At 43.4% G+C, this 14,597-nt stretch overlaps 1 protein-coding gene across 1 annotated transcript in view; it reads left to right on the top strand.

The window, feature by feature from the left end:
* CHRNA6 (cholinergic receptor nicotinic alpha 6 subunit) overlaps nucleotides 1–14,597 on the top strand; it is a 68,812-nt gene that overhangs the window by 16,978 nt on the left and 37,237 nt on the right. Inside the window, exons 2-3 of the mRNA XM_073588790.1 lie at nucleotides 2,728–2,769; nucleotides 10,945–11,084. Coding sequence (XP_073444891.1) covers nucleotides 2,728–2,769; nucleotides 10,945–11,084 — 182 coding nt within the window. The remainder of the gene's footprint in view (nucleotides 1–2,727; nucleotides 2,770–10,944; nucleotides 11,085–14,597) is intronic.

Genomic DNA, 14,597 nt, shown 5'->3' with positions numbered 1-14,597 from the left:
TGTGTGTGAATGCAGCGGCCAGGATATAAATTACACAAATGCATATGGTATATATTTGTTGTAATCCAAATGTACAGGGAGAAGATGTATATAAATGTCTTACCTGTCTCCTGCCCTGTCTAACTGCCATGTTATAACTACCAGTACTTTGATACATGTACTTAGATTACATGTGCATAAATGCCCCCTGCATAATTGCCCTCCCCAAGCTATGTCTGAATATATAGGAGGTTAAGGCTAAGATTTTTTTTTTTTTTTTGCTCTCTCCCTTCTCGTTAATCAATCACACTAAATTGAGACACCAGGACCCAATAAACTGTTGTGGTCAAATAAACACATGCCCAGCACTACATGGATCATAAAGCACTTTGAAAAGTTTCTTGACCTCACAACATAAGGGGACAAGCAGAGTAAGTTGAAAAAACTATATACCAGAAATAAGCTTGCATAGTTGAAAACACATAGATAGCATTCAGGATTAACTGCTTGCTGACATTGAATGGAAAAACACAGGAGTGGATTCAGAGCAGAGATTGGAAAAGCTGATTACCAGAAATAAGCTTGCATAGTTGAAAACACATAGATATCATTCAGGATTAACTGCTTGCTGACATTGAATGGAAAAACACAGGAGTGGATTCAGAGCAGAGATTGGAAAAGCCGATTACCAGAAATAAGCTTGCATAGTTGAAAACACATAGATATCATTCAGGATTAACTGCTTGCTGACATTGAATGGAAAAACACAGGAGTGGATTCAGAGCAGAGATTGGAAAAGCTGATTACCAGAAATAAGCTTGCATAGTTGAAAACACATAGATAGCATTCAGGATTAACCTCTTCGCGACCGCCCACAGTAGATAAACGTTGGCGCTTGCAGGGCTTTGTGCAGCGCGACGTTTATCTACTGTCGGCGGTTTTGTGCCCCCCGGGACCCCCTCATACCTTATAACGCGGGGATCCCGGTGCACAATGCATGCTGGGACCCCCGACGTCATCGAGACCTGATTGGTTCAGGTCCTGATGACGTCGCGTCACAGCAGCCAATGAGAAAGCTCGCTGGGAAAGCTGCTTGTTTCCCGGCGATCTCCCTCATTATAACGCGACTTCTCCTCTGAGCTCATGCTGACAGATGAGCAGAGGTGAAGCAGCGTTACAGTGTGACTAGATCGCTGCCTGGCACAGCTGATCGCTGCCTGGCACAGCTGTGTCAGGCAGCGATCTTGTCACACAGTAACGCTGCTTCACCTCTGCTCATCTGTCAGTGTGAGATCAGAGGAGAAGTGGCGTTACTATGTGCCGGGCAGCGATCTTGTCACATAGTAACGCTGCTTCTCCTCTGATCATCTGCCAGTGTGAGATCAGAGGAGAAGTGGCGTTACTATGAGTCAAAAATACAAAAAATAAAAAACACAAAAATAAAAAAAAAGTAAAGAAAAAAAAAGCAGGTAGGCAAGCTAGAGGCTTGGTCTAGGGTTAGGTCTAGGGTTAGGTCTAGGGTTAGGTCTAGGGTTAGGGCTAGGGTTAGGGCTAGGGTTAGGGCTAGGGTTAGGGTTAGGGCTAGGGTTAGGGCTAGGGTTAGGGCTAGAGTTAGGGGTGTGTTGGGGTTAGGGTTGGAATTCGAATTGGGGGTTTCCACTGTTTAGGTACATCAGGGGCTCTGTAAATGCAATATGACGCCCGCAGACCATTCCATCAAAGTCTGCATTCCAGAACGTCATTACTTCCCTTCCGAGCCCCACCGTGTGCCCAAACAGTGGTCCCCCCCACATGTGGGGTACCAGCGTACTCAGGACAAATTGGACAACAACTCTTAGGGTCCAATTTCTCCTATTACCGTTGTGAAAAAAAAAATTGGGAGCTAAAAGATCATTTTTGTGGAAAAAAAATGATTTTTTTATTTTCACGGCTCTACATTATAAACTTTAGTGAAACACTTGGGGGTTCAAAGTGCTCACCACACATCTAGATAAGTTCCTTGGGGGGTCTAATTTCCAAAAAGGGGTCAATTGTGGAGGATTTCCACTGTTTAGGCACATCAGGGGCTCTGCAAACGCGACATGACACCCGCAGACCATTCCATCAAAGTCTGCATTCCAAAACGTCACTACTTCCCTTCTGATCCCCACCGTGTGCCCAAACAGTAGTTTTCTTCCACATATGGGGTACCAGTGTACTCAGGACAAATTGGACAAAACGACTTTTGGGGTCCAATTTCTCCTGTTACCCTTGTGAAAATAAAAAATTGGGGGCTAAAAGATCATGTTTGTGGTACAAAAATGATTTTTTATTTTCATGGCTCTACGTTATAAACTTCTGTGAAGCACTTGGGGGTTCAAAGTGCTCACGACACATCTAGATAAGTTCTTTAAGGGGTCTAGTTTCCAAAATGGGGTCACTTGTGGGGGTTTCCACTGTTTAGGCACATTAGGGGCTCTCCAAATGCGACATGGCGTCCTATCTCAATTCCAGCCAATTCTGCATTGAAAAAGTCAAACGGCACTCCTTCCTTTCTGAGCTCTGCCGTGTGCTCAAACAGTGGTTTAGCCCCACATACGGGGTATCGGCGTATTTGGGAGAAATTGCACAAAAAATTTTGTGGTTCATTTTCTGTTTTTACACTTGTGAAAATAAAAAAAATGGTTCTGAAGTAAAATGTTTGTGAAAAAAAGTTAAATGTTTATTTTTTCCTTCCACATTCCATTCATTCATGTGAAACACCTGAAGGGTTAATATACTTCTTGAATGTGGTTTTGAGTACATTGAGAGGTGCAGTTTTTAGAATGGTGTCACTTTTGGGTATTTTCTGTCATATTGACCCCCCAAACTCACTTCAAATGTGAGGTGGTCCCTAAAAAAAATGGTGTTGTAAATTTTGTTGTAAAAATGAGAAATCGCTGGTCAACTTTTAACCCTTATAACTTCCTAAAAAAAAAAATTATGTTTCCAAAATTGTGCAGATGTAAAGTAGACATGTGGGAAATGTTATTTATTAACTATTTTGTGCAATATCACTCTCTGATTTAAGGGCATAAAAATTAAAAGTTTGAAAATTGCAAAATTTTCAAAATTTTTGCCAAATTTCGATTTTTTTAACATATAAGCGCAGTTCATATCTAAGAAATTTTACCACTATCCTGAAGTACAATATGTCATGAGAAAACAATGTCAGAATCAGCAGGATCCGTTGAAGAGTTCTAGAGTTATGGCCTCAAAGTGACACTGGTCAGAATTGAAAAAATTGGCCTGGTCACGAAGGCAAAAACAGGCTCAGGCGCGAAAGGGTTAACTGCTTGCTGACATTGAATGGAAAAACACAGGAGTGGATTCAGAGCAGAGATTGGAAAAGCTGATTACCAGAAACAAGCTTGCATAGTTGAAAACACATAGATAGCATTCAGGATTAACTGCTTGCTGACATTGAATGGAAAAACACAGGAGTGGATTCAGAGCAGAGATTGGAAAAGCTGATTACCTGTATGAAGAGAATAGAGATGCATGTCACATTCATCCATGTTATAACTGCCAGTACTTTGATACATGTACTTAGATTAAATGTGCATAAAAGCCCCTTTCTTTTAGACGTTTACTGGGCAGCCACGTTGTGGAGTATTTGGATGCATGTGATGGAGCATTGTCCTGCATGAAAATCATATTTTTCTTGAACGATAACGACTTTTTCTTGTACCACTGCTTGAAGAAGGTGTCTTCCAGAAACTGGCAGTAGGTCTGGGAGTTGAGCTTCACTCCATCCTCAACCCGAAAAGGTCCCACAAGTTCATTTTTGATGATACCAGCCCATACCAGTACCCCACCTCCACCTTGCTGGCGTCTGAGTCAGAGTGAAGCTCTCTGCCCTTTACTGATCCAGCCTCGGGCCCGTCCATCTAGCCAATCAAGAGTCGCTCTCATTTCATCAGTCCATAAAACCTTAGAAAAATCAGTCTTAAGATATTTCTTGGCCCAGTCTTGATGCTTTATCTTATATTTCTTGTTGAAAGGTGGTCGTTTTTCAGCCTTCCTTACCTTGGCCATGTCCCTGAGTATGGCACACCTTAAGCTTTTTGATGCTCCAGTAACGTTGCAGCTCTGAAATATGGCAAAACTGGTGGCAAATGGCATCTTGGCAGCTTTACGCTTGATTTTCCTCAATTCATGGGCAGTTATTTTGCGCCTTTTTTTAATCAACACGCTTCTTGCGACCCTGTTGGATATTTTCCGTGAAACGCTTGATTGTTCGGTGATCATGCTTCAAAAGTTTGGCAATTTCAAGACTGCTGCATCCCTCTGCAAGACATCTCACAATTTTTGACTTTTCAGAGTCCGTCAAATCTCTCTTCTGACCAATTTTGCCAAAGGAAAGGAAGTTGCCTAATAGTTAAGCACACCTTATATAGGGTTTTGATGTCATTAGACCACACACCTCCTCATTAGAGAGATGCAAATCACCTGATTTACATAATAGGCAGTTGGCTTTCAAGCCTATACAGCTTGGAGTAGGACAACATGTATGAAAAGGATGATATGATCAAAATACTCATTTGCCTAATAATTCTGCACACAGTGTAAGCAATTTCCTGTGGTCCCCAACAACTCTGTTAAGCCACCTCAATGGGTTATGATCTGTTATCACGGTGAAGTTGAGCCCATAGAGGTATGGTTGCAGTTTCCGCAGGGCCCACACAATTGCTAAACATTCCTTTTCAATGGTGGCATAAGCCCAGTGGCGTAGCAACTGTTTGTGGCACCCGGGGCGGTCAAAAAATTTGCCGCCCCTTTGATCGTTGATAATCCGGAAGCATCCGAAGAGCCCACACTACACTCAAAGATCTAATTTTTAGTCTGCTACTAACTCTGCTGTTATTATTTCTACATTTCTAGACTTTCATCTTCTTGCAGTTCTCTCTATATATGTCTGTATTAGCTTGATGATGCAGGATGAAGACCTAATGGCTTTTTTTAACCCTTTTCCTTCATTGGACGTAATATTCCGTCCATGTGCCCTGGGCCCTAATTACCATGGACGAAATATTACGTCATAGCGATAAGCGGCGCCCACGTGGTGAGCGCCGCTGATCACGGCCGGGTGTCAGCTAATTATCATAGCTGACACCCAGCACAATGTGTCAGGGGCGGTCACGGACCTCCCCCGACACGTTAACCCCTTGTACACCGCGATCAAACACGATCGCGGTGTACCGGGGGTTAAAGGGAAGCATCGGCAGGGAGGGGGCTCCCTCCGTGCTTCCCTGAGCCCCCCACAGCAGCGCAATGTGCAGCGCTGCTACGGGGGTCTCCTTTCCTGCAGATCCCCGGATCCAATATGGCGGCGGGGACCTCCGGGGGCCTGCAGGAAGCTGGCTTCCTCAGTGCCTGCAAAGCGCAGGCAAGGAGGAAACCTGCACACTGCCTGTGACAGATTGCTGATCTGTCACAGCGATCTGTGATGTGACAGATCAGCGATCTGTCACAGGACAGTTATGTCCCCTCTGGGACATTGTAATAAAGTTACAAAAAAAAAAAAAGTGTAAAAATAATTTTAAAAAAATCGCTATATAAATTCAAGAAAAAAAAAAATATTCCCCAATAAATTCATTTTTTGGAAATAAAAAAAAAAAACAATAAAAGTACACATATTTGGTATCACCGTGTCCGTAACGACCCGCCCTATAAAACTGTCCCATTAGTTAACCCCTTAAGCGAACCCCTTAAAAAATAAAAATAAAAAACGAAGCAAAAAATAATGATTTATTATCATACCGCCTAACAAAAAGTGCAATAACGCGCGATCAAAAAGACGCATATAAATATCCATGGTACCACTGAAAACATCATCTTGTCCCTCAAAAAACGAGCCACCACAACGCATCATCAGTGAAAAAATAAAAAAGTTATAGCTTGCAGAATAAAGCGATGCAAAAATAATTATTTTTTATATAAAATTGTTTTCATTGCATAAAAGCGCCAAAACATAAAAAAAGACATAAATGGGGTATCGCTGTAACCGTACTGACCCGAAGAAGAAAACCGCTTTATCAATTTTATCGCACGCGGAACGGCGTAAACGCACCGCCCAAAAGAAATTCATGAAACGCTGGTTTTTGTAAATTCTGCGTCCCAAAAAACAAAATAAAAAGCAATCAAAAAATGTCACGTGCCCGAAAATGGTACCAATAAAAACGTCAACTCGTCCCGCAAAAAATAAGACCTCACATGACTCGGTGGGTCAAAATATGGACAAATTATAGCTCTCAATATGTGGTGATGCAAAAACTATATTTACAATAAAAAGCGTCTTTTAGCGTGTGACAGCTGTCAAATATAAATACCGCCATAAATAGTAAATCAAACCCCCCGTTATCACCCCCTTAGTTAGGGAAAAATAATAAAATTAAAAAAATGTATTTATTTCTATTTTACCATTAGGGTTAGGGCTAGGGCTAGGGCTAGGGTTAGGGCTAGGGCTAGGGTTAGGGTTAGGGTTAGGGCTAGGGGTGTGTTGGGGTTAGGGTTGGAGTTAGAATTGGGAGTTTCCACTATTTGCGCACAGCTTATCGTGTAGCATAGTCCACCACTGTGAGGATGAACTTTTTGCAAGAGCTGCTAGGTAATGCAAGTGGCCCTATGATATCCACATCCACTCGTTGGAAAGGCTCATAGATCACTGGCAGTGGTGTCATTGAGGCTTTCTGTATATTCCCAGACTTTCCAACTCTCTGACAAACTACACATGATCAACAGTAATTGACAATATCAGTCCCCATCTTGGGCCAATAAAAATGATATGTCAGGCGAACTTTAGTCTTTTGTATTCCAAGGTGTCCAGCCAGAGGAATTCCATGAGCAATTCTCAATAATTGTTCCCTAAATAGATAAGGAACGACCAGATGCTTTTCACAGTCCCAAAGTTCTGTAGTATCAGTGGGGAGAGCCTCTTTGTACAGTCTTCCCTGGTCCCAGTATATTTTCTCTTTGTCAGAAGCAGCAGGGGGATGGTCTTCAAGGCACTTGAGCTTCTCCAGATTGATATCTGTCCGCAGGGCCTCAAAATGGTATAATATTTAAACATCTATCTATATCTTTATGATAATGACCACGATGCCCCAAAGCCTGCACCTGTGGGGTGGGTGCAGGCTTTGGGGCATCGTGGTCATTATCACCCGGGTAAGATTATTTTGGCTGAGATGGCTTTATGACCCTTATGGTGTGCTGGTCGCTCTATCGGGTAAACGCTGTATTATATATTTGTTATATGTATGATTACTTAGTTGATCTGTACCTTGCAGCATTTTTTACTTATATAGATAGATCTTTAAATATTATACCATTTTGATGCCCTGCATTGCTTGTACCTTTTGGGTATTTTTCTGATGCACATATGCACTTTTTGTCTCCCCCATGTTACTGTTCTTTTTACTCTGTCAATAAAATTTATATTTTTCTCTAAAATATTGGGCTTTCTTTGATCGCTTTTTTCTTTTCCTTTTTGAATTTCTCGTGAACAGGCTGTTTTTGCATCTCTTGCCATGACTGTGGCTCTGGTTCAGGAAGTGTTCTGACCTTATAAGAAAGGTGTCAAGCTGGGATACCTTTGTTTGGCCTGTCTGATCTTCTGACTGGAGGTTGACTTGCTTCTTCTGTGTCTTCCTTGGTGACTTCAGAGCTTATCCACACTTCAGTGTTTTCCTTTTCTGTGTCTGGGTTTGATGATTGAGATTCTTGTTTCTTAGGTTGAATAACTGCTATAACTTCATGGAATTTGAGCGATACAGAGTTTTCATCAATCACTACATCTCTGCTGATTGTTACTGTGTTGGTCTCTGGGTGCAGGATTCTGTATCCCTTTTGAGTTTCACTATAGCCAGGACTCTCCCCAATACATAAAACAACATACTTCTTCCACTTTCACAGAGAGTACAGTCCTTTCTTTCTGCAACGCTATTTTCTTCTGGGTTGTATGGAATGGTAGTCTGGAACACGATTCTATCCTTTTTCAAAAATGGTTTGCACCTTACCACTTGTATATTCGGATCCATTATCTGCACGTAAGGCTTTTGGCATTATTCCTAATTTTTTAAACACTACAGCAAGATATTCTTCAAGTTTCTGTGGAACTTCATCCTTCCTTTGAAGCAGGTAGGCGACTGTATATCTGGAGCAGTCATCAATAAATGTGAGAAAATATCTCTTCTTACTAGGAGTTTGAACACTCATTGGACCACTTACATCTGTATGTATCAGATCCAGTGGCTATGCAGATCTAGTGGTGTTTATTTTAGGAAAGGATTTTCTGGACATTTTCCCTTTAAGGTGGCTAGTGCACTTCACCATTTGACTACACTGCTTGAATTCAATACATTTTCAAGTTGAGCTAACTTCCGTATGGGTCGCCCTCACACCCAGGGCAGCGGGGCACCCGGTACCGGGTCGGTGTCAGGGGGATGTGTCACGGCAGCAGTGACCCGGTTCGTAGCCCTGGGTGCCCAATATCAATGGCGGTGATTTTAATAGTATAGTTTATATGGTTAGTTCGTGATGCCACCCGTGGTGTTTGGCAAGTAAGATGTTGAGCCAACGCTGCATGCAGATCCACTGGGACTGATGGTGTGGTGCAGCAAAGATGGTGTAGCTCCCCACAGGTGGAGCTGTAGTCCCAGGGCAGTGTAGGTGCAATGGACGAGGAGAGGCGCAGAATGGTATAGATGCTGTTACCCAGATGTAGCGGTGCTGGAGGTGCTAGCGACGAACGAATGGAGGACACCAGGGCTTGCAGTTTCAAAGCTTTACTCACAGTTCGTGGTACCCACTTGTGCCTGCCTCCATGCCGTGTCCTCCGGGGTAGAGACTCAATCAACCTCCCGGGCAAGTCAGGGTTCTCCTCTCCAACACTCCGCCAACATGTGCCTTTCCTGAACGACTCCTCTATTGCACCTTTTAGTGTGAAGAACTCCAGTACCATGGTTACTCTGAAGTTCCTCTTGTCAGATGTTCCTAGAACCTCACTTGTATGACAGACAGCTGTAGCCTGATCAGGGACCTCCTGGATCCCGGCTCTCTATCCGTGTTGCTGTTGTGTCCCAAGTCTTAGATGGGAGTAGTGCATTTACAGCCAACTACTCCACCAGTGTCTGCTGCAGAACCATAAGTGTCCATACAACCTCGGGGACCGGGCCCCGGGCTTGCACTGAGAACCTATAGGCAGGGTTCCTCTTCCAACCCACAACTCCTCTCTGTTCTCTTACTCCTTCGTTCCACGCTGTTCCTTCTCTCTCTTATGGAAGCTTAGGTTGCAGCTCTACGTCTTTCTCCTTCTCTTCCCCATGCCAGCTGGCTCAGATCACTGAGGCAGCTGCAGCACTCTTTCTAAACTGAACTCAAACTGAACTGAAAACTAACTTCAGAACTGAACTCCTCTCGCCTGACCTCCCGTCAGACTGACCTGCAATTCTAAACCTTCCCACTCTTTTATATGGATCTCAACTCCACCCACCTCCCAGCGCATCTCGTGTTACGAAGCAAGGTATCACCAGAGGTGCTCTGCTACCCTCTAAGCATGAGCCGCAATGTGATCAGTGCTGAACTATCCTGTGTGTGGGATGCAGGTGTTGGAGTGTGGAAAGGAGTTCCCAACTTACCTAGGTGGTGGGGCACTACACCTTAGGAGAAGGTGCAGTACCTCTGTGGCGACTGAGCCTCTGGGGCGCCACACTTACTGCTTCTGGGTCTCTGTGCCCAAGACACATACATGTATACAATTCTTATGTAGATCTTGTCTAGCACTGTACACTCTTTCTTTGCATTTTAGCTGACAAAGTTCATCTTGAATTTTTCCTTCTGCAGAATGTGACCCTTCTTTGAGATGATGCAGCTATATTCTTTAAAAGTAACTACATGAGATAAGCTTACAGCTGAGATTTGATCTTTCATGCACTTTCTGTAACTCATCCCACATCTCCTTTGCATTTGAACACTTGCATAGTGTATATGCACAATCTGATTATCATCTACACTGAGGGAGATTGTGCTTTGTGCTTTCTGATCCTTCTCTAGCCAATCATCTGGTAATGGATGAGGAACTTGTTCCTGAGTATATTTCCACATACCTTCTTTTATGAGCAGCATCTTCACCTTGAATTTCCAGGACTGGTACTTGACAGGATTGCTGCTAGTGGACATCTTCTCTTTTTGCTCTGTGATGCTTTTGCTCTGGGCTTCTGTTGGTGTGTTATTCTGGGGTTCTGTGTCACTCTGAGCCCATAACCTGTTGGCAGCGGATTATTCAGGATACTTTCCAATCGTGTGACAACAGAGCTTCTTTATTCAGGAACAAACATTTGTAAAATTTGAAGTCATCATTAAGGTTAAAACAGGCTGGGGGGTGAAGGTGTTAATTTTATGTACCAGGAAGTAACCCGTATGTGAAATGTGATGACTGTAGACAGCGCTTATCTGAAATAGTCACACTTACCACGATTATATGGTTGACATTAATGCTAACCTCCATCATGGAAACAGTATCCTGCCAGCTGTTAGGCAATAGAAAAAAGAACCAAAGGCACTGACCACAAAGTGCTGCAGCATGGTAACACTGTGAAAACAGTACATGATTAACTGAAGGGGATAATCAGTATTGTCTGTAATGAATAATTATGAAATATGAATGTAACAAAACTTGTATAGAATTATTTTATGCAAAATAATAATATTATTGCACATGGCTCTGATTTCAACCACGTACAAAGTAGCTGCTCAAACATTTCCCAGTAATCCTTTTAGATATGCCAGAGCCTGACAGCAGTGCTAGTTGATGCACAAAGTCATTCAGTCTATCACATAGGACAAGAAGCCTTATTAATGACGGTCTGCTGACAGTGCAGTGCATCTAGGAGGACTGCAGGAATAAAGCTCCATTGTTTTCATATGCAAATCCCCACTTTTTTGCAGGTTCTTTACAAAGCAACATTGAAGAGAGGCTTTTCCATAAGCTCTTCTCGCATTACAATCAGTTTATAAGGCCAGTTGAAAATGTATCTGATCCTGTTATGGTGCACTTTGAAGTAGCAATAACTCAACTTGTTAATGTGGTAAGTCAAGCCCTTATATTTTCCTTGCACACTTTGCATATTTGCCTAATATATTGCTATAAACTTGAATGGTAAGGTTATAAGGGTTGTTCCCTTTCAAAAAACTTTTGCCTATAAGCTCAGTTACCTTTTATAAAATCAAACTGAGCTCTACTTACCCTCACCGGGTCCAGCCTTATGACTCTACTGTTGCTGTGGTTTCTGTTGTTTGGCTGCAGCGGTGATGTAACACAACAGCACTGCAGCCCATCACTGATCTCAGTAGTAGTTTTTTTTAAAGGTAACTGAACCTTTTGGCAAATGTGTTTTTGAAAGGGGACAACTCCTTTAGCACTTAAATGCATGGACTGGCCGCAGTTCCTGATGTGAGCGTTACAGCCTTATAGGCATATAGGAGGCTGTCGAGTTTGCATCAGGAGACATGCAGTCAGTTTCTATATCATGATCAGTACTCGGAATATGAAACACAGATGTGTGAAACTGTCCTTAACCCAATATTCTTAATACTGACAGCAAACAACTGGAAATGTTGAAAATTTATTGTGCAAACCCAAAGCTCCACAAACATTTTGTGACTTTTGCCAGTTTTGCCCCAATACTGATCAGTTCCACCTAAGTGGGTGTAGCTCAGGTTAGGATGGGATGTGGCAAAGCCTGCCTGGCAAAAAGAACAAAATTGAATACACTTTAGTAATATAAATTATACCGGAAATTGCTTCAGTCCCTGGAGCATGGTAGTTGTAAAGGTACTGTCACACTAAGCGATATTGCTAGCAATATCGCTATAACTTGTGACGTTATAGCGATAATGCTAGTGATATCGCTGTGTGTGATACTTACTTACGACCGGCTCCCCTGTTGGTTATCGCTGATCGCGCGAGAACGTCCTGGACCGCTTCTCGTCGTCAGCTTCCTGCGGCGCTTCCTGTGGAGAGACGAGCAACGAGCATGGAGCCGGGCGGGAGGACGCAGAATCGCCTAGTGTGACAGGTAAGTAGTGACCCCCGTCACCAGCGATGTCGCTGGTGAGATCTGCCTGTGTGGCAGCTCACTAGCGACCACTTAGCGATGTACCAGCGATCCTGACCGCGTCATATCGCTGGTGCATCGCTAAGTGTGACAGTACCTTTAGATGCGCCCAATTCATTAATAAGATTTAATAAATTGGGTGCTGTATGTGTTATGCAGTATGTGAGCTGAGTGTGTGCTATACTGTACTATATGATGATGTGTGTGGTATGAGTCTAATGTGAGTGCACTGTTAGCATCTAGTATGTGAGCGGTGTGAACTGCAATGGTCCAAGTTGTAAATACTGTGTGTACTGTATGCATCCAGTATGTGTGTGGTGTATGGGTCTAATATGTGAGCATTTTGTGTACTGCTTGCATCTAGTCTGTGAATGGTGTGTATACGGTTTGTATCTAATATGTGAGCAGTGTTGTACATTTCGTATCTCATATGTGAGCAGTGTGTATGGTTTGCATCTAATTTATGAGTAGTGTGTGTACAGTTTGTATCTAATATAAGACTGGGGTGTGTACAGTATGTACCTAAAATGTGAGCAGTGTGTACGGTTTGTTTTTAATATGTGTGCGGTGGTTTGCATCTAATATGCGAGTGGTGTGTGTGCGGTTTGCATTTAATATGTGAGTGGTGTGTGTACTGTTTGTATCTAATATGTGAGTGGTGTGTGTTAGTTTTGTATTTAATATCTGGGCAGTGTGTATGCTGTTTGCATCTAATATGTGAGTGGTGTGTGCGTTTTCATCTAATATGTGAGCTGCGTGTGCATTTTGTATCCAATATGTGAGCTGTGTGAACTGTAGACTCTGTAAACTGTAAGGCAGCAAGGGCAGGGCCCTCTCCTTTCTGCACCAGTCTGTCATTGATAGTTTGTTCACCATATTTTATATTATATCTTGTATGTAACCCCTTCTTATGTACAGTACCATGGAATCAATGGTGCTCTAAAAATAAATATATAATTCTTCCCCAGTCCCACTAGCAGAGTTCTATGGAACGCTCGCTCTGTCTGCAACAAACTTTCCTACATCCATGATCTTTTCATTACTCACAAACTTTCCTTCCTCGCCATCACCGAAACCTGGCTCACCGCCTCTGACACAGCCTCTCCTGCTGCACTTTCGTATGGTGGATTCCAATTTTACCACATCCCCCCTGTGCCAGCAGCAAGTATGGCAGAGGAGTTGGTTTTCTCCTGTCAGATAACTGCTTCTTCACGCCAATCCCACTGCCACCCTCTGTTACTCTCCCTTCCTTTGAGGTGCTCTCTGTGCGCATGTACTCCCTCTCCAACCTCCAACTGGCTGTCATTTACCGGCCCTCCAGGGCCAGCCACCACCTTCTTCGACTACTTCACCACCTGACTACTTCATTTCCTTTCCGCAGACATCCCCACTATCATCTTGGGTGACTTCAACATCCCCATTGACACTTCCCTCTCAGCTGCCACTAAATTTCTATCTCTCACTTCCTCGTTCGGCCTCAATCAATGGTCTTCTGCAGCCACTCACAAAGATGGCCACCCACTGGACCTCATCCTCCGCTTCTGCTCCCTATCTAACCTCTCTAACTCACCTCTACCTCTTTCAGACCACAACCTACTTACATTTTCTTCCCTCTCCTCTCCAGGACCACAATCCCCACCCCACAAACTTACACACCCTTGCAGAAGTCTCAAACACCTCAATCTGCACTCACAGTATGAATCCCTCCTCCCTCTTACAGACATAAGTTCCCTACACAATGTGGATGCCGCTGCCACTCTATATAACACCACAATAGCTGCAACTCTTGAATCGGTTGCCCCTCTCACACATACCAAAGCTCACAAAATCAACAGACAGCCTTGGCCCAGCAGCCTGACCAAAGAACAAAGGCGGGCTTCCAGGGTTGCTGAGCGGAGATGGAAAAGATCACACTCCAATAAACACTTCATCGCATTCAAACAGTCCTTCACTACTTTCAAGGCTACAGTCGCTGCAGCAAAACAAACCTACTTCTCATCTGTCAAAGTCAAAAACCCCCAGAGCCCTTTCTCCTAACTGCCCAGGCCTCCTCCTCCAAAACCAACTTCTCCACCAATGCAGATCGACTTTCCACTCTACTCCCAACATCACATCTCGCCACCTGTGCACTTGACTCAATCCCATCCCACTTCATCTCAAACCTCACCACAGTCTTCACTTCATCCCAACCCTAACCCATCTCTTCAACCTATCACTAACAACTGGTGTTTTCTCCTCATGCTTCAAACATGCCTCAATCACACCTATCCTCAAAAAGCTCTCTCTCTTGACCCATCCTCTGTATCTAACTATTGCCCTATATCACTTCTCCCCTATGCCTCAAAACTACTGGAACAACACCTCAATCTTGAACTATCCACCCACCTTTCTTCTTGGTCCCTCTTCGACCGCTTATAATTTGGTTTCTGGCCACACGACTCCACTGAAACTGCCCTAACTAAGGTCACCAATGACCTATTAACA

The sequence above is a fragment of the Dendrobates tinctorius genome, unplaced genomic scaffold (genome assembly GCF_039654945.1).
Source record: "Dendrobates tinctorius isolate UK_male_01 unplaced genomic scaffold, ASM3965494v1 ptg000011l, whole genome shotgun sequence".
Lineage (NCBI taxonomy): Eukaryota > Metazoa > Chordata > Amphibia > Anura > Dendrobatidae > Dendrobates > Dendrobates tinctorius.
This window is presented reverse-complemented; position numbering and strand designations above follow the sequence as displayed.